This window comes from Leptosomus discolor, chromosome 6 (assembly GCF_034619465.1).
Source record: "Leptosomus discolor isolate bLepDis1 chromosome 6, bLepDis1.hap2, whole genome shotgun sequence".
Classification (NCBI taxonomy): domain Eukaryota; kingdom Metazoa; phylum Chordata; class Aves; order Leptosomiformes; family Leptosomidae; genus Leptosomus; species Leptosomus discolor.
The window spans coordinates 26,568,963-26,596,672 of NC_141396.1; the positions used below are offsets into that span (position 1 = coordinate 26,568,963).

At 36.6% G+C, this 27,710-nt stretch overlaps 1 protein-coding gene across 15 annotated transcripts in view; it reads right to left on the bottom strand.

Annotated features, from left to right (window-relative positions):
• KCNMA1 (potassium calcium-activated channel subfamily M alpha 1) overlaps window positions 1-27,710 on the bottom strand; it is a 518,713-nt gene that overhangs the window by 366,716 nt on the left and 124,287 nt on the right. For 14 of the 15 annotated variants that reach the window (XM_086466778.1, XM_086466776.1, XM_086466775.1 and 11 more), the window contains exon 2: window positions 14,102-14,266. The exons of the other annotated variant lie outside the window; for it this stretch is intronic. In XM_086466778.1, coding sequence (XP_086322904.1) covers window positions 14,102-14,266 — 165 coding nt within the window. The remainder of the gene's footprint in view (window positions 1-14,101; window positions 14,267-27,710) is intronic. 15 annotated transcript variants of the gene reach the window in all.

Here is a 27,710-nt window from a genome sequence, read left to right on the forward strand (position 1 = left end):
TACTACAACAACTTTGTAGAGCTTGATAGAAAAATATCTACAGGTTTCTCAAACATCTTTCTGTAGTGTGACATGCAAGCCTTTTATGTTCAACATGCTGATTTATGTTGCTGTTTTGTAATATCAAAGAACTTCTGATTTGCACGTACTTCGTGATTTTCGATAATATTTCACAATCCTTTCAGTATAGCAGAAAAGGTGTCTAAAACCTAGTCTTGACAGAGCGCAGCTTGATCACATTCACTGAAACAAATCCTTAGGCACAAGCATCAATGACAAAATCTACTCAGGCCTTTGTTGAGAACAACAGAAAAATGCAGCCTTGGAAAATAATAAAATATGAGCAAACTGCTATCATATTCAAGAAAGATCCTGCTGAATTCATCTTTTCATACCTGTGCTGGATTTCCATACATAATACTATACCAGGCTTTTGAGGGGTAGGAGAATGTGACAGTTCAGCTTTGTTTACACTGCTTAGAGCAAAACGTAGAATTCTTTGATTTATCTACAACAGAAGTGACTGTGCCAGGTTCTGTTTAGAAGTGAATACTTGCTAAACTGTAGCATGAAGAAAACTGGTAGCGTGCAACACTGTCCAGACAGTCTAAGGACACCCAATACATACAGATCAACTGCCCCAGTGGTGCACTCTGTTGATCCTTCTAGTGCAAAATTCCCCATGTAAGGTTTAACCTTACAATATTTAGGTTGGATAGATTTAAAAACCAAAAACAAGGCAACCAAAGCCACAAGGCGAGACACCTTCCTCTTCCTGAGGAACAGACTAAAAAAAGGACAAATTATAAAATAAACAGCTCACAAAGATTGTGAAAACATTTTGCATTGACACTAAAAGACGGACAGTATAGTTGAGATTGTTACCAAGGTACACAGCTATGCTTTCTCAAGGTACATTCAGAATGCATGTCATAGGATTAAATATAATGGCTGACTATAACAAATAAAATAGTGCATCTCCATGCAAAAGCTTAGCATTCTGCTATCCTTTGCGGCAGGCTTATAACAGTATCGTATTTTGTATATCACAACAATCACATGGCTCACTAAATCCACTCATCTCTTCAAAAATAATTTTTGCAAGATTTTACTGACAGGCATCAATTTTTTTTTTAACAGTACGTAGGAGTCACATGTTTTTCAATGAGAGGACTTTGGGCATCTGACAGAACTGGATAGCTTAGGTCGCATGCAGTGAAGAGTATCTGTCTACATACAGCAGGATCAGGTTTCACATTTTACCCTAGTCCTTAATGTGGTATCCTCATTCTAAGCAGTAACAACTACACTGTTTGAAATGATTTTTTTTTTTAACTTTGGACTAGAAATAGAGGAAGAAACGTTATGTTTCCTTTTCCACTGCATACCTACCCTGCCTCAATTAAGTTGGTTTTGTGAGCCCCTCTCCATGACCACAGTCAGTGGTTCTACAGCTTACTAGAAGGCATGGAATTAAATTGCAGAAATTGCCTTTTCACCCATCTATCCTAACTAGCTATGCTGAATAGAAGCAATCTTCACAAAACTGGAATAAGCAGCAGGACTGCTTCAAGCTTCTGAAAACTCCTCTCCCTTCCTTCCCCTTTTGAGAAAATATAATAGATCTTCCCTTTTCTCCCACCTTCCCTACTCACAACACTTATCCTCTTCTGATACGAAGACTCATATGGGAGCAGGACCAGTCAGAGCGGACATGGAAATTTCCAACTTTAACTCATTGCATTTTGCTGTAGACTTCCAGAAAACATTGAGAGCTTTCAGCTTCCAGGTGAAACACACAGAACAGGCAGTTAATATTCCCTGATTTCTACTTTGAATTCACAGCTTCTTTGACCTTGTTTCTATCATTAGTTTTCCTGCTCACTTCTCTGAAAGACAAGTAGGTTGTATACTACTATTGCAGATTGAACCAAGCCTTCCAAATCTTCCCAATAAGAACTATTTTTAAAAATAAATACTATATTATCTAGGGAATATGTCAAATTAGGCTTGTACATCAGTAGCCAGCATTTAACTGATTCTGACTGAATGGCATACTATTCTTAAAACAGCAGCGCAGACATTAGACTTCACAAGAAAGGTGGGACTTTCAGCAGCTCTAGTGGTAAGCTGCTGCAGCATTTAAAGCTGAAACAAATCATTAATTACAACAGAGAGGAACCTCCTGTGCCAAAGCAACACACATTTAAAGAGCCACATAAAACTACTGAAGCCAAGCAGAATATGCTTAGAATGTTTCTCAGGAAACTTGTCCATATTCAAGTAACTATCAAAGAGCAGATTTTTAAAACACACTGAATATTTAAGAAGCAAAAGGAAACTGATTTTGATAGACAATATTTTATATGGAAATTAACTATTACTTTTTGCTAAACACCAAAATGGACATTTTAATTTTTTTTATTTTTAACCATGAGTTTAGCAGTTCATTCCATTTACCCCACACCTCATTGATGGTAAAGCTGCACAAAATCATATGCAGAATTATCTTTTAAAATATGCATTGGCACCACAATGTTTTGATTACAAGCACAATTTTATCAAATGCACTAAATGCAAAGAGAAAAAAATATTAAACAATATTATCAACTGCATCATCAGAGCAGCCCTTTGCATGGGAACAGTGTAAATGTCTTAGGGGGAAGACATCTGTCTCCTCTGGTGAGCTTTGCAAATATGCTTCACTTGCAAGAGTTGTGTCCATATCTTTTGTTTCATATCTGACTATGCCAGCGGCCCATAGGTGGGAGGTAAATCTCCTCTGCACCACACTCTTATCATGAGGATGCAACACAGTGTTATCAGGAGAATCACTTCTGTATTTATGTATTTTCCTTCTAGCTGTATCTAAGAAAGAAGTAGCAAGGATTTCTCATAACTTATGTTTGACATCAATATAGTGATACAGTCTTAGAAACATTTTTCAACAATAAACACTTGTGTAACAGAAGTCACCCTCTACAATAGTAGTTTCCCTTAGCCAGTTTTGCCATAACGGCCTGAATACCAATCATGTTCTTGACTTTCTCCAAATAATCATACCATTCAAAACTTGACACAACAAGATTTTCAAACGTGTTTGCTCTTCATTTTAATGATAGAATGCCACAAATGCCTTAATTTAGAAAAAAAGGGAAGTAGTAGATGTCAAAGATGTTAGCTGATTTCTTCCCACTGTAGGAGAAGTCAAATGCTCTACAATAATATCGGAACAGATTTTAAAAGCGTGGCCATCTATCTAGAGGTCATGGAAGTCACTGCAGCACAGCAGAAAGTTTCTAAAGGTAACTTTACAGTAGGTAACTTCCCTAGCAGCAGCTGTTAAGCTGAAGCTCCACAGATACACAGATTAGACTACACTGAGATCCGGCTTACAAAAAGAAAGCTTTTAAAAATTAGCAATTTTAATTGAGATAAACATTTATGAACTGCATGTGTAATGTATACGCTTAACTTTCTATGACTCCACTTTCTGAGCTAAGAATTCAAATGCAAGGTTTTAAGTCAAATTAAGTCCAGTTCTTAGTATAGTTCATGTCATTCTTCTATGAAACATTCTTAATTTGATTTTAACATGTACACCTACCTTGTGCTTACCTAACCCATCTCCACACAGGAGTATTTAAAACTAGTAAAATTGAGGAGGAAAAAATACTATTTATGTTTGATTAGGCACTTCATAGGAGACTTAACAGAAAAGAAGGTTTAAGATTGGTATATCAACACTAAAAGCAAGCTGATGGAGAAAGAATTAAAGCCAGCCACCTTTCTTCCCATATTACAATGTCATAGCTGATAATAAAGTAACTTCTTGGTGCTAGATTGCCTCATACTGAGAAATTAGCATGTTCTTGTTTTTATTATTTTAGTTTAACCACTAATTTTTTCTTATTTTTTCTTTTAATGAGACAAGATCCACTGAAATTACAGTAGATTCAAAAACCACAAGGTGGCTATCTTAAAGGTGTAGTGACAACCAGAAATGCTACAGCTACATCGCAGAATTAAATAGTGCAATGTTAAAGAAATACGTACACTAAAGAACTTTCTCTCCCACAGGATAGAAGCCCAGTCTTTGATCCAGTGTAAAACCCTGTAAAACAATCCTTGGTATTGTCAATAATAAATAAATATTCAGAAAAAGAAAATGCATAAACTGAACTTAAACTAGCTGCAGTTACCATAGAAACCAGCGAGACTTACTCAACACTTCCTACTCTATTCCATTATCATTCAGTATCTCATTAACTCAGATGCAGAAGCATTGTTCCTATTCCTATGGAAACCCAGGAAATAGCCCACATCATTGCCCACAGCAATCTAGAACACGTCCTGGATTCATTTATGTGCTGCCATGGCCTATGAAAGATTAAAAATAACTAAACAGACAAAGTCCCTTTCTCAACAGAAAGAAGCAAATTTCAAACTATTCCCTATGAACATAAGTAACAAACGTCGGCAAGCCGTTTATAATCTGTGAACAATTGCAAGGAACAGATCTGTACAGTTACACTAACACACAGAAAGGTACATTCTCAGCACCTTTGTGTACTCTCCTTATACAAATGCCCTAACTTGATCAGACTAAGCCCTTTAGTCCTTATGACATTTCTCTTGTTTGTTGACCAGTGTGTGGAAAGGGGAGCTTTTATACAGATATAATAGTATACAATCTAAAATGGATACACAACTTTTTCCATCTCAGAAGACAAAAAAAAAATCTGCTGCACAGATTCAGAAATACATGCTCTTAAATAAACAAGATTCATGAATACTTGAATGACTACATATTAAAGATGCTTCCCCATCAGTCCCTTCCAACTAGATAAATGTCTCCTTTTTCTACTCTGTGAATCTAAAGTTGTAGAGTGAGTAAACTTTTGATCTAGTGATTAGAAAATGACTGCAAGCCATAAAAAATGTCCCCCAGAGCCAGTTCAGTTGTCTATCTAGCACAAAGACAAATCTCTGACTGTCATAATATGAGATGCATTTTACAAAGAACAGGAAAGAATATTAACTTTCTGTAGTCCGTTCTACTCATATAGTCTTTGGCACAGGTATATTGGAAGATAACCCCTTCTGACACTATGTAATAGCTGTTTGGTACCTGTTGCCCACTTGTCCAACCCATTTTTTGAACCTGTTGACACTGTCTACACAGTCTCCCTTTAGAAAATTAAATGTAAATCCAGAAGTTCACTGACCCTCATATAAGAAAAACCCACTTTTTAATAATTTAGCAACTTCCATAAGTCACCCTTGTTTTTAGCATCTGGTTAACAACAGTTTGGCATAGATTGTCCACCAGCTTTCTTTGTGAATGCTGACCATATTCCATACCAGCCTTTTCTCCAAACTGAAAACTCTCAGCAATTTTTACCTTATAAGGCAGCTATTTCACATTCTTACTGCTTTTGTTGCCTTTCTCTGTCCTTTATTCTGTCACTCTGAAGATATAAAAAACAAGGACTTCACATAATACTCAAGACACAGGTACATAAATATTTTTTATGTAGCAAAATTATGTCACCTGTCTTGTTCTTGACAATGCCAAGAGTCAGTCCATTATCTCAGAGGACTATCCGTGATAATGCCAAAATCTTTCCTCTGTATAGTTACCAGTTCTAGATTCAGAATCATGTCAGCATGGTTAGATTTTTTTTTCCCCTTGATAGATTGCCCCACTTTTACACACACTGAAGTTCAACTGCCACATACTTGCTGTCACGGATATGACTGCTACTGTTTTCTACACTGTGAGGACATCATCAGCTCCTTTGTGTTTTACTTTCTTCATCCATAAAATAAAAATAGTCATCTGCCTTAAGAGACAGTTGTATACTGAATTCATTTAGCAGCTACTTAATATTCTGTCATCCTCAGGAACATGTAGAAAACCAAATTAGTGGTTAACAAGATTAGGTAACTTACAATTATTATGAAGTCCCTGAAAATTTTAGCAGTCCCTGAAATGTTTAGCAGTCCCAAAGTCAGGTAAAAAATCTCATTTTTATGCTTGGAATTGGAAGCAGATTCAGTACAGAGTAGAAAAAAAAGTATGCTCTCTCCTGAAACAGGATGACAGTAAACCTTATAGCGACACTTTAGTACATCTTTTGAACTCTTTAAACTACATCTTGAGAAACTTCAATTTCGCTTTAACTTTTGTCAACTATTTTACTTCTTATGAAAACAAATCTTGATACAGGTCTTGGTCCAATGAATATATTAAAAAAAAAAACCACCACACAAAAAAACATAAAACATAAAACCAACCAAAAAACCCAAACCACTGAGGACATGGAACATCCTGTGGTTCCTGCCTGTGCAGACCTGGAGGCTGAGAAAGGCTTCCCCCTTCTCTAGTCCAGAAACCTCGAGCACAATAAAAGGGAAAATGGCACTATTTTTGCCTAACTAGCAGAGTTTATAGGTCACACCAAACTTCCCTTAACTAAGAAAAATTTTAATGTCGTAACCAACAGACTGCAAAACAAATCCTGTTATCCAAGAACACATGTGCTTCACTGCTGAAAAACTAATATCAGGTTTGGATTTGTAAAAGGCTTGGGATACTGTGAGTATGAAAGACTAAATCACTGAAGAGTATTTTCAATTTCTATTGTCTAGTCAATTAATACATTTTATCCTAAATTAAGTCCTATTCAGAATAACAGCATCCTAAGAATATTACAGGTGCTCAGAAAAAACCTGTATGTTAATTCCACAAAAAGACTGGTTGCAAAATGTCTCCAGGATGACAGGGTCCCACAACAGAAAGGACAAGAAAGATCAACATTTATAACAGCTTTGTTTACCCTCAAGAAACCTTGTTAAACTCCAGACTCAATTTCTGAGATGTTGCATGCCCAAAAGTTGCTCAAGGTTCTGCTTTCTGTTTTGCAAATCTAGTAAAATAGCTGATACTATCAAGATCACTGTCAGTATATGTAAACCAAATGTACCTGCTACCCACAAATTCCTATCTATCAGGGATACCAAATTATCCTTTGAGCACCTATTCTCATTCAAGTCATGAGAGAAGCATTACTGCCTTTGGAAGTAGGGAGAAAACCCACATAATTTCTGTGGTGCTAAATTTCACTTTGGCTGCTAGGCAACTGTAACTTATTACAAGAGGTGGTTTCTTTCTTTTCACGCCTCGATGTTAAAAGAATTTGAGTCCTCTCCTTCAGAAAAAAATATAATGCAGCAAGAGAAAAGCAAGCTGTGAAAATATCCTGAAAAAAATCCAAGCATGCTTACTTTTTTTTTTTTCCAGGAAAATCTACTATAATTACTTATATATTTAAAAATCAACTGGTTTTCCTTACTTGTATTTTTCAAAACGTTCCACCAGCTCTGAAGTAATTCACTTGAATACAAACTTTAAACAAAAAAAAACAAACCATACCCACAAAAACCCCCAAACAACCACCAGTACTTTTCATTCCATTGCTTCATGTATGGTTTTTTCCCCCTCTAGGACACTCTCATTTGATATTATTTTTAGTGCATCTCCTCTTTATGACATATTTATGTTCAAAACCTATGTCTAAGTAAAAATATCTGACTTCTGAATGTTTGCTTGAGCAAGAGTACTGCAAATTAGTTAAAGGTTACCAGTCATCTTTCCCTGAATGAGCAGTGAAACCTTCTAGCACTTTTAACAGTTCAGAAGTCCAATCAAGGGTCTAAATCTTTCCCTAGTAAACATTTAGTGCGCTCTCCTATTCACTAGATGGTCTCCAATTCAGACTTTTAAACACATTCTAAAGTTTTGACACCAATTTCTCAGGAACTGTAATGTTTAGACCTTGCAGAATGAGATGATCTGCCAAGTAGAGTCCCAAGTCCCAAGCTAGTCCCAAGTTTTATTACTAACCTCAAAACTTTGTCCTATCTTGACAAAATATTTGTAAGACTTGGTACTGCAATGCAACTAATTTCAACCTTTGAGCATGTAGGACAGTCAGAGATGAGAAAAAAAGAATGACCACTGGATTTTTTTGAATAGATGAAGAGAATTTAGCAACAATTATACATTCCAACCAAACTGTGTTACAGAAAATTTCCATTTCATTTCAAATATATGCTGGGGAACATATAGTCACTTTTTAATTTAAGAACGCACCTTCACATACCACTTCCTCATCTTTAGGTTTTTAAATGTAGCTAGTAACTTTAAGAATTAAGTAACCTAAATTATCTTCTGATTAAATAACTTAATAATATACAACTTTATTAATATAATACTGCCACTAATTGCCATCCCCTCTTTTCTCCCCCTGCAAGGGCTTTTCTTTTCCTCTTCCTTTCAAATGCTGCCAATCTAAAAGACATTATCATCATATAGTGATTAAAAAGCAAAGCCTTATAGACTCCATTTTAACACAAATTTGCCTGCTTCTGACTGACTCTTTCCTTTAGGAAGTGAGAGAGTCAACGCAGTACGCAAAACCACAACATGCCACTTAGCACAAACTAAGTAAAGATCCTTTCTCTGCTATGTGTTTACAGGTCACATCTTAAAAATGGAACAAATAAAAATTTGCTCCACCATTTTATCTCCTGGATTTGCAACTGAAATAATGATTTTTCTTTCTTTGTCCATTTAAAGGAGAGCCTACATTCAGCTGTGTCCTAGATTGAACTGTGGTAACGTCAACAATATACATACAACTGTCTTGTATATCAAACACTTCACCTAATTAAGGAATTCCTTTTCTTCTTATTCAAATGATTAAAAAAACGAATTTCAGGAAGCAAAATCAATTCATGAACACCTTTAATTTCCTGCTTCTTCAGATTAATTATGAATGTGTCTTATTCTTCTTTGATAATCCCACCTCAGGAATTTTTATATGATACTTCCATCATCTACAGCATCATATAGCACTTCAAAGTAGATCAGTATTTCCCTGAACAGATTCTAAGTAAACTGTTATCTTTAATTGTTATTTATATTTATGCTACTCGACATCAACTGCAAACAGAATGACATGGGTACAATCAGCATGTTCTTAAATCACATGCTTACGCGATTTAATATGGACACATTTTTAGACAGTATGCAAAATTCTTATCTACATTATTGAAGAGCAAAATCACATTTACAAAGGTGGTGCCAGCAAAAACATTAAGTTCCAATCATGCTTTTAAAATCTAAAGAATGAGGAGAAAGGCTATTCTGACCACAAAACTGTAGACACCATGCCTAGCCAGCTCAGTTTTCTGCACCACTTCAGAAAACAAAAAGGGTTTTCTAACTGAAGGACACTCTGGATCGCCCTCTACAAATGCCTTCCTCCAAAGCCTGCCCATCAGATGAAGGTGGGTAGTGTGAATATTCCTTTGTGTATAAACCACTTCTGGAATGTCAAGTGTAGAATTTAGCTCCTAAAGCAGTAAGGATATCTAGTTCTATTTCAGTACTTCATTTCTACAATATTCACAGAAACTACTGAATGAACTGCAATATTAGCACAATCCCATGTACATGCCACTTTTACATTTGTTCTGTCTGATCTTGCCATCATTAACAGACAAGAATTACATGCTATGAGACACTCAGTGATGGTCAAATGTTTAGAAAATATGATGGTTTAATTATTTATCACAAGTAAATGTCCCATTCTTGTTTCTCATGTTGCTCCCCTGCACTTGGGGAGGGGGCGGGGGGGGGGGAATGCTCTTAGGGAAAAAGTACTCCTAGAGACTGAAAGAACAGAAATATGTTTCCTAATGGTTCTCTGTCGGAATTAGTAGAGAAACACTCTGAGGAGCAGGGAACAGGCCTGAAACTGGCAGCACCAATTCTTCTGTGATCCAAAAGCGTAAGAAAGTGTAGGCGCAAACAATACCGAGTTTTACATAAGAGCACCAGTATAAGAATCTTTTGTGCCAGGGAGACACTGAATTCCGCCAGTGTTCAGAATTGCTCCCATGGACAATGTGTGAAAGTTTTTCTGTATACAGAGATTAATTTGCACAATACTCATTTCTTTGGCTCCACCTAGCTAGCTCTAACATATACATGTAAAAAATACTGCCAAAGTTTACATGACAAGCCTGGGGTTTTTTCCACAACTCACAGCAAACACTGCTGGCAGGCCCAGACATACAGCACAAATAAGTTTTACAGAAAGTTTCAAAAACTTAAAAAGGTTTATATTTATTTGAAACAGAACATTTAATTAAAATCAAAAGCAAAATATTTCAAGGTTTGAGAAAGTTTTAATTTCTCTTCTCTTTGTTTAGTCTTTAAATCTTCCTCTTTTGTCAATGAAATGGCAGGGGAGGAGACTAAGAATACTTTTTCTTTCCCCTTGCTTTTATTTCAGTTACAGAACTCTTCCCTCTGCCATAACCACCAATGAATTAAATGTTTTTAAGAAAACTAGTGTGAAGGGGAATCAGCTCTTTTAAAGTTTTCAGAGCCACTGTGTCCGTCAGGACTGGGTTAAATCATTTCACTGTCTCCAGTGACCCAGATTATGAATAGCAAGGAACATCCCCTTACTTTCCAGTAGATGCACTGAAATGCATGATTTGGAAAGTATTTTTTCAAAGTAATTTTCAAACTAAAAAAAAAAGAAAATGTTTTCAACTAGTTCGACAGCTATAATGTTGATGAAGGCCTTCTATTCTGCATTTTAAATGTCGCCTACTGATTTGCATCTATTGTCTTAACAGAAATGTTTTATTTCACAGGAGAATTGGGTAAATAGCCCTATGTGGATGTAAATGTCCAATTTTGTGCTACAACTGCACAGCTGTGATGCTGTGGCCTTTAAAAATAAATTTTGTCCTGTATTTTCCATTTTCTTGTCCTTTATTTTCTTCACTTGTGGGTAGTCCAGTTTAAATATTAAAGAGATTATAGGAACAGCCACTATATAAATATTTGTTCCAACACTCAAAAAGCACCTGGACAAACTGATATGATAAACTAGGAAGTTGTTTTGTAAGGTTACTGGGGAAGAAATAAAAGCTAGACAAGACACACCAAAGATATAGTGCCAGACTCCAGTAGAGAGGTCTAAAAAAATACTGGCTTGGTTCCACAAACAGCATTTGACATTCCATCAAGATTCAGTTAGGAAAAAATGACTGTCCAGGTAAGAATAATGGTGAGAGTTTTTTCCATGAACAGAAAACACAAATAAGATTCTACTTTACACTGATGTGTGCTCAACACATTGATAACTTGTCTCCTTCGCTTGTCAAATAGAACCAGACAGCAGTTACACAACAGCCTTCAGGTCATCATGCTGACCTTAAAACCAATTATATCTCTTTTCTCAAGTCCATTTTCAGTAGACAACTTTTAAAACTTTTTTTGCAAACATTGGATGTAAATTAATTTTAATTTAAACTCTCACAGAATAGTAGGGGTTGGAAGGGACCTCTGGAGATCACCTAGTCCAACCCACCTGCCACCTACAGCAGGTTACACAGGACTTACCAGGCAGGTTTTGAATTTCTCCACAGACTCCACAGCCTCCCTGGGCAGCCTGTTCCAGTGCTCTACCACCCTTAACATAAAGAAGATTTTCCTCATGTTGAGGTAGAACTTCCTGTGCTCCAGTTTGTGCCCATTGCCCCTTGTGCTGTCACTGGGCACCACTGAAAAGAGCCTGGCCCCATCCTCTTGACACCCAACCTTTAGATATTCGTAAGTGTTGATAAGATCCCCTCTCAGTCCTCTTCTCCAGGCTAAAGAGCCCCAGATCTCTCAGCCTTTCCTCATAGGAGAGATGAACCAGTCCCGTAACGATCTTAGTAGCCCTCCACTGGACTCTCTCCAGTAGCTCCTTGTCTCTCGAACTGAGGGGCCCAGAGCTGGACAGAGTACTCCAGATGTGGCCTCACCAGGGCAGAGTAAAGGGGGGGGAGAACCTCCCTCAACCTGCTGGACACACTCTTCTTAATGCACCCCAGGAGACCAATGGCCTTCTTGGCCACAGGAGCACGTTGCAGGCTCATGGTGAACTTGTCTACTGGAATTCCCAGGTCTTTCTCCACAGAGCTGCTCTCCAGCAGGTCGACCCCCCAACCTGTACTGGTGTTGTACTATAATTTCCTTTAGCTGCAGATCTCTCATACAATTTTGATTTCATAGCACTGTAAAGCCATCAATTTATTTTTTTTTTCTTTTTTTTTGTGGGGGAGGTGGGGCAGAAATAATAATTCCACACTTTGATTCAGAAATATAATAGCTGGCAGGAACAGGCTGTGTTAAGTTGGTTGGAATTCATGAGTAAGTCATAATATTTTTAAACAATATACTTTGATAAAAATACGGACTTGACTTAGCTACATCCTATATCTACAAATAATGTGAATATTTTCTCTAGAACAAATGTTCATTGAAGCAGTTAACCTTTAGCAAATATAACCATAAAGTAAAACTTAAATGAACAATGTTCATACTGGAAATGGTCCTCCAGAAATTATATCCTACCAATTCAAATCCCAAAACTGATGAGTGCTATATTAAAATAAATGCATCTTGTTTTCTAAACTAAAAAAAATTAACAGACTCCACACATCGCTACTTATTTCTCAGATGGTTAGTCATATTGATGAGCCCAGATGCGTACAATGCCTACTGTTATACCTCGACAAGAATATAAATATATTCTTAAGAATAATCTGAACCAAAGATGTCAGCCAGCTCTGGAAGTAAACTAATACCTTATAAGATGCAATGGTAAACTTCAAGTACAAAAAAGAAACAAAGTCATCAAATGGAATTGAGTAAGTTCTTTCTGTATCCTGAATGAAAATGCGTAGTAAAACACTGTTTATATTTTAGGTTGTCTTGATTATTGGTTTGTATTTGTGCTCACATATACCTCCGTAAAAAGAGCACAGGCCAATTTCTGATTGCATAGCTAGAAGCATAGGACTGGTTTTAGGCAACTTCTAGCCTTGACACTGAAATTGGAACAAGAAGCATGGCTCTAAGATTTGTCATTGTCAGGAAAACATGCAAAAGATCAATATGTCACTTTTCATAAGATGATCAATATGTCAGTTTCACATAGAAGACATGTAGTGCTAAAAGCAGCAATAGAACATGCTTTTAAGCTATTGATAAAAGAGAGCATTTAACATAACCAAATGGGTGGAAGATACATTTAGAAAAAAAAAAAAGTCAAAATAATATTATTCCAGAGCTAAATGAGACAGTACCATCTGAGCCACCTCAACTCTTCACTGTAAAAGACTTGATTAAGAAGTGCAATTTTTTTTTCTTCCCTTCTCCCTGAACCAAATAATCACTCTATAGACCAAAAGTAAACAATCAAGGACACAAATACTGGTTTTAACCCAAACTAGTTCCAAAGTCTCACTGGGATTCTGTTTTAAAGTTTTAAATGTGATTTAAATCACTTTAGCTGTTAGGTTGTAAGTACATGCATTCTAACAAGGAAACTAATCAAAATCACCCAGGAGACACCTTTTACTGCAGAGAACTCCACAGAAAACCCTTACTAATTAAGCATGATTTGACAAGAAAATAAAATAACTCTATTCAAACTATAAAGGTTTTTTTCAGTGGAACTTTAAACCACATATTATCAGTATCTGATTTGGCTCTTTGATAAATAACTGTTCACATGTTTGAAGGACTTCCTAACTTAATAAAGAAAAAGATCAAGAGAACATAAAATCATAACTACTCTACTGAAAGTATCACAAATCCCATCGCATGGCCAATTCGGACTCCCTTCTGACCACTATCTACTTTTTTAACACTGTGCTTATTGTCCATGTTAGCTTCCATTTTCGCTAGTACAATTTTACTTCCAGACAAAACAGGACTATAGTTTTACCACGTAATATGAAATTACAGTTCAAAATCATGGTGCCAGAATACTGAAGATAGGCTGGGGGCTGGAAGTCAGTTTTTCTTACTTGCTGTCTCTACTTCTTTCTTGCAATGGGAAAGGAGAAAATCAGGATCGACTCAGCACTGATACAACAAACCAATCGGAAATCATCCACTAATGCTAGGACACAGCGTTTGTTAAAAGTGTTCCTTAAAATAATAACATAGAAAACTTACAAGTACTCTGCCAGTTAATGTCTGGGCAGATATCATGACTCCTGCCCAATCCTTCACAGACGTCATCCATCCCACTTCTGCTGCCACATTCTCCTCTTTTTCATCTGTTGGTTTGCAGGCCCCATCTGCCTGTGTATCTCCACCACCATTGATCTTCTGGGCCTCCTACAAAGTGAGTATTTGTGTTAGTTAATGTTTAGCAATTTGAGAGCAAAAGTCACCATACAGTTGTGAGGCTAAGAAATGCTATGAAAAAAGCAAATCAGTCTTCCTGGGTTCCCACTAGATGAAATTAAGTATCTACTTGTCCATATCTCTTTAGAAATAATAGAGATAGAAATGTTCTATAAGGTACCAGACTAACAACTAGACAATAATACTCCCCTTGACTCTACATCTTAAAAACATGTATTTGGCAACAAATACGCTCTATGTTCCTTCCCTACAAGCAGCATAATTGTCAAGAGCTGTGTATTCAATTACAGAACTACACATGAGTTTGTCAGACATACACTGAAGGACTTTTTGATATATTAGTTCAAAACAATGTGTACTAGGTGTGAACATAATTTATGTACAATTTTAATTTACTATCACTAGAATTAATTATCTGAGTAAACCTTCACTGTGAAGCATAACGTAACACGACAATAATTATCAAGTATGAGGGGAACAAAATACACCACAGAGAATCTGCAGGGAGCTGCCATGCTATCAGTGAACCAGTGTTTCAATGAAAGTGTTTAATATATCATAGGAATTCTTCTGTCAGTAAGTGGCTCTTGTATAACAGTGAGCTAGAAATTAAAGAGAAGCCTCAGCCACACTAAGCTGCCTGATGAGTCACATGCACTGGAATTCATGTAAGTCTCTCATGGTCACTGCAGCAAGGATGTTGTGCTCTGTAACTGCCTGCTATGTGCTACAGTCACAAATGCTGCACAGAAATCAAGCGAAATGATAGGAAAAGCCAGCCTGCATCCTACAGCATTTAAAACATATAATTTCCAAAGTATCAGACTGTGCCGTGAGCACATCTTTGGTGACAGCATAATACTAATTACTTCCTGAATACTTGACAAGTAATGCTAAACAAGCATAGGAGAAGCAGCAAAATTCAGTGCTGAGGCAAGTACTGAGTAATTGAACTGCACCCATAGATCTACATTAGTGCTTTAAGCACTCTGCACAGATCAACAGCTTGAAAGATCTTGTTTATAGATGACTTGCCTATAGGCCACTAAGCAGGAAATCAATTGCCACTAATCCCCTTTGGGATATCCATTATTCAAGCAAAGATGTTTGACACCAGTTCAGTGGTTATTACTACAGTAGGAATACTACACTATCACAGTCAAAACGCATAGCTGTGAAATGGCCTTGAGGACACAGACGGACATAAAGGAAAGGGCACTTCCTGTGAGCAGTACTGAACTAATAAAGCAGCTGCACTGAATCTGTCAGCAAAGGACAGCAGAGCAACACTAAAAATGTAATATAGAGACCAACAGTTGTTTTTAGAGAATCTCAGTATTGCAACTTAACTAGCTCATCAGATTCCTCTGTGTTAGTCTCTCTCACAAAATGTGGGCTCTATCTTCTTACTAGCAATTACAGCACAGTATATGATGTGGTTATATTGATAACAGCAAATTATTCAGAGTCACAACAGTAATTCACTGCTTCCCAAGGAAATAACCATACAAAGATAAAAGCTGCTTTGTATTTGCATAACAGGACCTCATTCCCTGATAAATTTGGATACAGTGAATCAGACATTTTGCACTCAGCACTGAAAGATGTATACTGCACTGCACATGCACAGACCACAACCTACAGAAATGAGCTCGTTGCTTAGGACAGTGACATATGGTGCAGCACAAAGCATTTCCAGAAAAGTCCCAAAGAAACGCCTTGACCACTATCAGTGGTTTAGTTATCAACTAGGAAAGAAACATAGCTTGTTAGGGGTTTTTGTTTTGTTGTGAGTAGATAGCTTGGCTGTATATATCAGACATTGTAATAAAACAAAATGTTGATGTTTTGGCAATGTAGACATATCTCCAAGGCCCTGGGGGCACTCACAGGCCTCACTGGACCTGGCTGCTTCCCCACCCTGCCTGTGGCCCAGGACACCATTTCAGCCCAGCCCAGGGCCACTGGCTTCCCACAACCCTGTCCTGCCCAGCCACAAGTCCCACCAGCCCGGACAACACACAGCTGGTTCCCCTCACTGGGCCTGATCTGTACCCCCTCCGGCAGGCTGACATCCCAGGCTGGCCCCCACCTCGCCCCAAGGAGGTTCCTGATGGCAGGGGCTGGGGCTGCACTGGCCTGGCCTACCCCACTCTCTGGCTGGGGCAGAAGGGCAAGTCGCTGGCTGCCAGAGCCTGCCAGTCCTTACAAGTCCCAGCTCCCCAAGTCCTCCAGAGGCTGCCAGGCCCCCTGGGCATCCCCCAGCCCTCAACGAGCCCCCAGCCCTGCGGTGCCTTTACTGACTTGGTAAAATTACATGTGCCATTCACGTCTCTCTTCCCACCAGTTTGTCTGCCTTTTGTAACTGCTAGAGCTTGTCTTTCAGACTGCAAACTCTACGTGCCAGATTTTACTGCATGGTCCTCCTCTGCATAGCACAGTGGGCTTTTATACTCTGTATGAGTTCATACTGAATGAAAGTATTACTGTGGTTTTCACAGTAAAGGAGGTGTAATTATCTCTTTCTCTCAGATAAGAAACTGAGATGGTGATTAAGTGTCTAAGTCAGAGACCCAGTACCCCTATTTAAAAACACAGGGATGCACACCTTGCTAAAAATATTCATAATTATGGATTTTGGTATAGGAAGTCATAGAACTACAGATCATTGAACAAAAAGAGCTGAATGGAAAAGTGCATTTTATGGTAGTGAACTTGAAAGTGTTACGGCTAGAAAATTCTGTTAGCATTTACATATTATTCCTTTCTTAACCCCAATTTTTTTGTCAAAATATCAAACAAATTTAAAGACATAAGATTATAAAAATAAAATTTCCTAGCACTCAATACAATAGTAGACAAGTCACTTCATTGAAGAAGAAAGGTAGATTTTATATTTTCAAAAAGTTCTAATATCCTACAGTTCTTTTTACTGTATTGATTTTTGGTTTCCAATAGAATAGAGCGGTAAGATGTGATAGACCTACTCAGTATCTGATTCTCTTAAGGTATTGAAGTCTGTAATACAGTTGAATGGCTGTATTTCTGTATTTATACCACTTATTTCACCTCTATTAAAATCTCCACCCATATTATTTCTTAATTAAAATATAAGTAAAACTATCATCCCCTGCCAAGTATCATTCAAAGCAAAGTCTCATGATTAGCTACACACCAAGCCTAACCCTTGCCATTTTTGTAGCTATAATTAATATGCAGATTAGCTGTTGTTATGCAATATTTGTATTCAGTTGGGATATTTTATATTATTCATCTACATGGCTAGCTTCTTAGCTTACTTCATTGACAGTTAAATACTAAAAAAGTTTATTCCCAAGCCATTATGCAACTGTGCAGAGATCACAAAGGAGAGTTAAAGGCTGCTTTCATTTACACTATGCCCAAATCAGTCCTGCTATTAACTGTATATGCTGTTCATTACTATTTCTTCACCTCAAAGCACTGCGTAACTAACACCACAACCTAAAAAAAGTGCTTAAGAAAATAACCTGACAGTGACACTAATTGTTTAATTATTTAAAGGTTCAGTAGCTACAAGTAAGGTAATACTATCTTTGCCCACTCTGCTTACCCGTTGTTTCACAAACTGTTCATTACTTGAATTACTTGATGACAGGAACATCCTGGTAGATTGAGAAGCAGCACAGTTTGTGAAATATGTATTTCCTGAACTTACTGGCAAACAGAAAGTAAATGCACAATGAGAAGGGGTGTACAGGAATCGGGACTCACTGTTCTACCAATGGTTTGAAATGGATCTGGACCAGAAACTTCAATGCTTTATCTTTTATTTTCAACAACAAATACTGATTTACATTACACAAGTGCTGGGATGCTTAAACACAGCTACTTTAAGTAGACTTCAAAAAGGGAAAAGACACTCAGAAACAGTTTTCATTTTTGAAAATGTAGTCCTGCCTGCTTCACTTTACCTCTCTAGATTATCTGTACAAACGTAGAACTAATGCACAGACACACCATTCAACCCCGAACTGCATGAAATAAAAACAGAAAATGATTATGAAAACTTAAAAGATCATCTTAGAATAATTTGCCTTTCAGAAGCCCTAAAAAAAACCAGGACATTATGAAGACAACCCAGTAAGCACTCTCTGAAGTATGGTACTGAAAAAACACTTGGTCCCCTGTTAAGATATGTTAGAAACCACAGGAAACAGACAGGTAACGTGAGGGAGGAGAATTGGATTAATGTCTGGTAGAAACAAGGAAAAGGACTTCTGATATCCCTGCTTATCTAATATTTAACTACTATGAATACTACAAAAAAATCACAAAGTATCAACTGTAATGAGAATACAGGGCATCATGTCCTGCCCACATCACACAAGAGGAAGTAGCATGCTCAATTTAAGCAGATATTTAAAAACAGTAAGATCGATGGAACAAGCCCAGCATCGGCCTTGGAATTCCATCCTAGAGAACATGAGATAAAAACAGGCCTGCTAGAATGGCAGTTGCACCTGGTTTGAAGTATGCAGTAATAAAACAGGAAAAAAATGTAGTTTGGGCAAGGTAGGAAAGGGCTGCTTTAGATAATGATGCCAGAAACTTGCAGTTTTCTCTATTAACTGCCCATCAATTAAAAGCATTGCATTCCTAGAGCCTGCATTTTAAGAAATGTTTTATATTAACATTTTCATACTGTCCACTTTTGTGCATTGGAAATCTATGTTTATGTTCCCTTCCTTTTTATTCATTTATTTCCCCAAAGCCACCAACAGATGCTATGTGAAGAGAAATAACTTTGCATATAATTTCTCCTTTCTGTTAGACAGGCCTCTAAAACACTCAGTTTAAAATTATTAGACTTCTACCAGTAACCCAGTTACATGCCCTTAGGTACATTCTCTCACCATTTTGATAACTTCAAAAAGGGCTCTTAATTTTATAGAAAACCATAATATTATGCTGCATTCTCAGCAGCTGAGCAATGTACAGTGTACGTCAAAACATCAGATACCCATCGAATACATTGCCATGGCAGATGTTCTCCATCAGACACAGTTACCATCTGTAGTCTTCATCTTAACAGTTACTAAGTACCAGTTAATCCAGTACTAAAAACAAGCAAACAAAAAAAAAAAAACCCTGAAGAAGTTCACCTGTCCTACTGCAGTTCAGCAAACACAGATTTCACCTGAATATTAATAAACAAAGTAGATGGGAATGTGAGAAACAAATAGCTGTATGGAGACTTACAAAACCTCTTTGAAAAGAGCCAGTCTTGTAGGAAAAAGAAAGCAAAGGCGAAACTAACTAAATGTGATCTAAGAGGTATTCCCTTCTAAACTGGCCTATCCACTGCATTTCATTGAATATTAGGGTTTTAGTCAATATTGGGTTACATTGACATCAGCTATCACCCTGTAGCTACAGTTCGGCTAGTTTCAAAGGATTAATTATTGATACCCAGAAAAACATTATTCCTTTTCAATGAATAAAAGGAAACAGAATGATCTGTGGAAAACACAGCTGATAAGATAGCCAAGCATTTTTCCCTCATAAAATATTCACAAGCTATGTAATTTGTTGTTTGCAAATTTGACAGATTAAGAAAAAATAAGTCCAAAATAGACTAAGTTGATAAAGTCCTGTGAGATAACTATTCTTGTTGTTTTCTGCATTCCTGCAGAAATTGAGAAGTTCCTTGCCAATCCTTACTTAGAACCTTACTTTCTGTGCTGACCAAAAAAAAAAAAAAAAAAAAAAAAAGAGTCTAGGTTCCAAGACCAAATACATTTTCTCTTTTTCCCAGTAACCAGCTTCTCTGTTGCATTTGTGCATGCCTTCGGTAATCCTGACATACTTTTCTTCTGTGCCCTTCATATTTCTGGCATGGGTTACTTTAACAAAATCCCCTTTTCATGTCACTGTTTTGATTGAGAAAAATTGCTGCATTAGAGGAATTAATTCTGAAACCTTGACCCAAGAGGCAACAGAAACTAGATTAGTAAAATACAGCGTTCTAGCTATGATCCCACAAACAGCATAACAGTCTGTCAAATAAAGGGTTCCCGGATATGGTTCTCACTTAAGAACATGAAACAGCAGACACCTACATTATCTGAAAAATGAACAAAATATAAAAAGACTCAGTTCGAAGTTTAAAATTTCTACATGTTAATGGAGATGTTATGTAATGACTCCATCGATGTAAAACAGTATTTCTGAATAAGTGGAAAGCTGGCTGAGTGATTTCCATACCAGCCTAAGAATTAGGAGACATGCTGAAGTCCCTGTTCTGCCACCAAACTTTTAAACTCCTCAGCCACGTTATCAAATCTCTTCGTGTCTTCATCCCACAGCTATAGAACAAGAGTAACAGGAGGTTCTATTGCACAGGGATCTTGCCAAGACAAATATATCTAGGATTTTAAGTGTTTCAGTATTACAAAAATGGCAGACAATGTACCACAAAGACACACTAAAAACATACTGGTAAAAATTGTTAGACTAGTTATACAAGACAATTAAACATATAAGACAGAAGTGTAAAAGGGAAGGAATTAAGAACTCCAGATAGTATAGGGAAATGAAAAAGCATAGTCTTAATAATGATACCAGGCAAGTAAAAATAGATGATAAAACTAAATGCCCACAGAAGTTATGGAAGAGCAAACAGGGGACAAATATAGAAAGATCACACAACATGACTATCCAATCACAATTTAAAAATGACATTTAATAAAAGAGATTGACAGGAAGAGAGCACAATTCTCGCAACTAAAAATCTGCGATAAAAACAAAGTCATTACAAACTTATGTCGACAAATGGAGTTTTTTTAAAAACTTATGATTCTTGGTTCAAGTTAGCAAAGGTTTACAGAAATATACACAATCTTTGACTGTAATTTCAGAAGTTTGTGTGAATTATTTCATTTATATTAAATCATTAAAATAAATCCTTAGGTTTTCCTTTGTTATTTCTGATTGTATATCAGACCACATTTATAGACATAATTAACCACTGAACTTGTCATAAAACTATGTAAGTTGAGTTACTGTCTGCAATAAATAAATAAAATCAAGACAAGTCAATGATGTACAGGTTAGGAGCATGCACTGGAAATACTTCACAAATTGTCAAAGTAACATCTAGCCCATATCCATAAATTTATTTTCCTTTTCTATAGTCAGAGCATTTCTTATTAATTTCCTTTACAAAGAGTAAATTACTATCGCATTAAAATATTCCCTAAAGACCCTGTTCAATTATAAAGTGCAGGCAAAAGGGCAAAAAATCATTTCATTTTATTAATGGGGACACTAAGTTTAAATCAAAGGAGACATGTCATTATTCTTTGATCCCTACATATCGTAGAAAAAGGTACATTGGACAGATTAGACAATTATTATGTAAGACACAGTATTAGTCTTTGACTGTCTTTTCTGTGGTTCAAGCATTATACTGAGACTGTTTTTTCATAACGTATTTTAAAAAGAACTTTAGAGTAGCCATGCCAGATCACTAATCTTAAATATGATGGAAACTAAACTTGTAAAAATATATGAGGCAATATCAGACAGAAGAGAGCTACCAAAACTATAGATAGGGAAGGGAATCTTAATGGAAAAGCATAGAGAAGGGTAGAAAGGTGCATGCATTTTCTGTTATCCTCCCATTTTGTTTCCTCCCACCTAATAGAAGGCAACAAATAAAGCACACAATTGAAAATAAAACTGATACAGACATTATCATGAAATGAACAAATTACCTACATCCTATGGACTGATTAATCCAGGAGAAATTTCTTTCAGTCAGAGATAACAAAACATTTTAAATATCAACAACTCAAAACGGTTACAAGAAATAAAAAACCCCCCACGTTTAAGTTACTGTCTTCATACTATTTTCTGCGACGCTATATGATTCATTGCAATTCAAAAGTCTCCAAGTGGTTCATAAATGTGAGAAAAAGGTCTTTAAAAAAGGAGAAAAAAGTAATAAAGTGTGGGGAAATTACCTAACTTGTTTATCTTGATTACAGGAAGTACTTTAGTTGATTGCTTGTAATTTTTTTGTTGTTGTTAAATTAAGTAATACCCAACTCCAAGTTTTTCAATCGTCACTTCTTGGCACTTTTTTTTTTAATACTGTGAAAGGATGAAAAATACATTGAAAATTAACACACTCAACTTTGCCCAATTTTAACAGAAAAACTATCAGTAAATCTTTTTTGTCTATACGATCTAAATTATGAAAGCAGCTTTTATAAAATAATCATGTGATAGAAGCTGGAATAAGAAAACTGCTGACAAAACTATAGTCTGCCAGGAATATTCAACATTAAAATAGGACAATACAAGGTCCCCAAAAGTAGGTTTATTTCACTAAAAGATATATACAATGTACAGAATAAGTACCAAACTGCTTCGTCAGTGAAATTAAACTTTGCAGTATCTTATCAGTTGCATACTTTTCTCCATCCTGCTCAAATACAGAAGAGGAAGCTTTTATCTATTAGCAAATAGTACGCTTTCTTTCGTTATGTTAACTTCATAACACTTTCTTGCTTGTGGTATCAGAGGTATACGGGAGAAAGATGTAGACTGGATTATAGAAGGAAATTCTTCCCCTCTTCTGTGTATTACAGAAGAGTAATGCATCTAGCACCAGTAACTAAAACTGGTGCTCAAAGCCACCTCTGTGATGCCCAAAAATCACAAAGACTCCATGGATTAGGAAAGGTTTTACACACCTAAAGGGACAGAGTCTCTAAGTGCAAGCTACCATAACTACTCCAAAGCTGGGATCTTGGTCCTTGCATAAAGGAATTAACTACTCATCTACCTGAACTGCAGAACTTCCTAGAAAACCTGGTAACAGTAATTTTAGGTCTTCATTCGATTCAAATCAAATGTTTTCATGTGGAAGAAATGGACTTAAACACTTGTGGTTTCTGTTTTACATGAAATAACAAATTATTAATATTGATTGTGTGGAAGTATAAGAAACCTTCTGCAAATGCTGACCCTGTCAAACAGAATTTATTTGGTTTGTATTTAATTTTTACAGAGAGATTTACTATTTTTCAGAAGGCCTTAGAGGTAACAGTATAAAAGACGAAGGAGGGAAGCAGTGGGACAAAAATGTAACTACTTGTTAATACCACAAAACACATGGATCAATAATGACTTGAAGAATGCCAAAGAATTATTCTATTACCTGCCAAACTGGACAAACCAGTCATCTCTAAGGCCTTTTTTTGATTCAAGGGTAGTATATAATACTTATGCTGATTGTATTAAAATGATAAAGGAAATCACAAGGAATTGAAGGCAGCTCTCTGTAAGATATAAAGCCGTATCTAAGCCTTCACTGATGTAGGAAATTAAGTTCCAGTGTGCAGCACATAAATATTTGAAAAGCAGCAGGTCAGCCAATAATTAAATATGTGTAATGACACACAACACTTCTCACCTTGGAGATTACAGTGTAATTACACAGAGTGTAATGCAGCTTTCAGACTGGAAGAACTTGGGGAGGGTGGCGGGGAGAGCAGAGAGAGTTAAAGTGTGCACAAATGTGCAGGAATCTGGAGGAAAGATATACAGCTCTAACTTTCAAAAATATTTAAAATGTAGATTCAGTTGTAAAGAAACAAATTTAATGATTATTTTGAAATAATTACATTAAACTAAACATTTCCCCCTAAAGGACCAGTTATGTCACCTTGTAAGAAACGTATAAGTGCTATTATTATTTAATCAAGTAGCTATGATCTCATTCATTACCTACTGCTATAGAAACAATTTTGTGCAATCTGAATCTCATGACTCCCTTGCATAAATGATTAAGTAGACAAAAGTTTTTAAACCTAAAAGAAGATTAATTCCTTGTAGATAAGTTTCTTTTAGGTAACACACATTATTTTGGTTAATTTTTAGACACTAAATATCAGCATCCAAATAATCCAAAGTCAGTACTTGTGGACTACAAATACAGCAGCTGGTATATTTATGATGCAAAGAAACATATACAGTTCATGCAAATTCATAGATACAGACCAAAATCTAAGGCACAGAAGAAAGGAAAGCTACATTTTTGTTTGACTTGCATACTATACCTCCATTATTTTTATTTATGCCATATAGAATGAGAACAAGCTCAGTGAATTCTCTTTGACTTTCTTAACCTCATTATTTTAAACAAGAATAACTTTAACTGGCACAGAGATCATCTTCTCTTCTTATGGGTGTATCAGTGATGCACTGCTAGGAATTGATGCATGACTGTAACATTGAATTTAGCCTTTGTAAGCAATCAGAAGTTGGACTACTGGAAAATGAAGATCCATGGCTTTCATAACACAAAGAATTATATCTAAGTCTTCTTGCTCATGGCAGGATTGACTCTGCCTGTACTACACCTTATAGATGAAGCTCCTACTCTGACAGGTCATTTTCTAAATGAAAACAGAAACTCTTTGAAGTTCATGAATTGTTAGAACAAGAGTTGCATTAGTAGCAGAGGGCAGGTGAGGTGCTTAAAGGCGGACATTGTTCCATCTCATGACTCTACAGTTTTTGGCTTCAAAATTTATCAAACCAACAAATACTGCATATGTCACAAAAACATATTACCTCTGAATACTCATTCTGTCTATAAACTATGCAAGATACAGCAAGCAGTTATTGTCCACTGATCAGGAAAGATAATTAATGGACATGAGAGGATAGGTCAATTCAAATTTTTAGCCCTTTTTCTAAGATAAAATAATATTAAGAAAGAAATTAAAGGATAACAATTGTTAAATCATGGCAGCATATTGAGTTTTAATTTGCTCAACCTTCAGAGGAGCAGAAGTAGTTTACAATGATCAGTAATAAAGTTAATGTTACTACAGAAATTTCAGTCCTGACGATACGTAGAAATCAATCATACTCTTCATACCTTGCAATTTTGCGATAATCTGGTACCTTTATTACAGGGCCTAGAACTCCAGTTTTTTCTTTTAAATTTTATATAAATAATTCTGGTAAAGAGTTTGCAGCAGCAGCATAAAGATCAAAAAGCTCATGAAAGCAGGCTATCACACTCTACACTATTCACGAGCTGTGTTTTACAGAACCTACTCATCAACTTGAAGTCTTTCTCCATTTACAGTGCTGCATAATTACCTCACACAGCTTCCCAAGATGCAGGTGCCCCCCAAAATTTGTCTATGAATGAGATTCATTGAAAATCCTATCCAAGTATCACATGAAGTTAAAGATTTTACCTTCACTACTTCTTAAAAGAAAAAAGGGCTTAATCAAGTCCTAGTAAAGAAAAAACAAGTAATGATTTGTACATCCATAATTCACATCTTCCAAATAGCTGACTCGAGTTTATTCAGTAACAAGACATTGAAGATATATAACTAGAGGACGCATTTGAGAAACAAACTTTGAGAAATAAATATATCTTCATATTTCAGAGCTATATTTCAGCTCACAGAAATGGAAAAAATAGGCATGAACTATAAAATAAGCTTTATTTTCTAGTTTAAAAGTATGACTTTTATCCTCACAAACTAGTTTAGCAAGGGAAATGGAATCTACAGGTTACAAAAGCAGAACATGATTCCCATTTTGTCTGCAGATACACAGCTCAGAAGAGTTTCAAGGACATTCTTCTTCCTGGTCAGACTCTAAATCCTCACTGTCCCCATGGGATGCACCATGTATAATCCAAGTGCTTCATTTTATTAACACTTGTAAAGTGCTCAATATATTAAAGGTGATGTGTAATATTTAAGTACCTTTACTTTCAATTACTAATGATGTCCATATTGGCAACCATTACTACCTTGTTTTACTAGCTAAAAGCATCTAGCGGTCCTCACCCTAGACTGCAAAAGATTTCTACTGAATAAAATTAACTTCCCACGAAGAAGAAAGCTTTTTCCTTAAGACTAAGTCACGTATCAGATTTTTGTACTGTGCTGTTTGACTTCAAATCTCCTTTAAAGGGCATTCAGTGGAAACAAAGTCTCCCTGTTATCAACTGGATCAATAGAAAGAGCTGCAAAAATTCAAATGAAAAAACTGTTACCTTATTGAATTTTCTTTTTTTTTTTTCAGGATTCAAAAATGATTAAAACAATTTTATTTCCTCTAAAACCCCACCACTACTGCCATATGAATTTAAGTCAGAATCATTCAGTTCCACAGAAACTTGTTCCTGTACTGATTTGTGCTCGTGCTGACAACCACGAGTAACAGAAATCTACAAACTAAGCAAACTTTCCAAACTCTACTGCCATTTTTATAAAGCAAAGTGTTTTACACAAAGTTCCAAGTGATTACCCAAACCAGAGGCTAACATAAAAAAAAAAACCACCCAGCAAATCAGTAATTGAGCTATTTTCTTTTCTATCAGCTTTTTTCCTAAAGCTATTAGCTATGTCCATTCACAAACCACCTACAAATCTTTAGTCCTTCTACAGATCCAAAAGTGATCTTCACAAGCTGCTTTTAAGGACACATTATCTCATTAATTCTCCTGCTCTATGATCTCTAGCAACATCTTCTATCAACAGATACAATTCTAACAGAAAGGGGGAGAGAATGACTGGGCACTCCCATCTCTCAAGAACTCTCCTCTACCAAGAAAAGTCCTGGGCATGTTTCCTATTATGATCCGCTATAGCAGCTATCATGAAGGTAAACCCTGTGAAAGCCTGTAGTGTCATTTTAAACTTAATACCAGTTAGAAGGGGGGGGTAGGGAGGAACCTGAATTTTGCTACTAGCCATCTCCTCTCTGGATACTACCATCTCTGCAGGGATTATAACCTAGAAAAATAGATTGTGAATGTTGTGAAGTACCATACGAAACCACCCTGATACCACTTTGTCCAAAACTATGTAAGTACCAAAATAAAGCCAGTCGTTCCTCTGACTGGGTTTGGGTTGACGGCAAGTTGAATATGAGTCAACAGTGTGCCCTGGCAGCCAAAGGGCCAACTGTGTCCTTGGGTCCATCGAGCACAGCATAGCCAGCCAGTAGAGGGAGGTGATTATCCCACTCTATACTGCACTGGCACGGCCCCACCTCAACTACTCCGTGCAGTTTTGGGCACCTCAGTACAAGAAGGACATCAAACTGTAGAGTGTGTCCAGAGGAGGGCAACAGGTCTCCAGGGCAAGACTGCTTTCTTTCTGAGCATCTTCTACTGCCATTGATTGTGATGGCACTAAGTAGTGAAAAGATGACAATAGCAGCACACATCCTTCTGGATGAAACTGCCAGCCTCTTGGGGTGACAGTAGATGATTTTGTTATTCCTCAGGTCTTGTAGGAGACAATACTAACACAGGGAATGAGCCAAAAAATGAAAGCAAAACTGACAGAAGGAATGTTATGGTCCAGTGGGGACTGAGGCCACC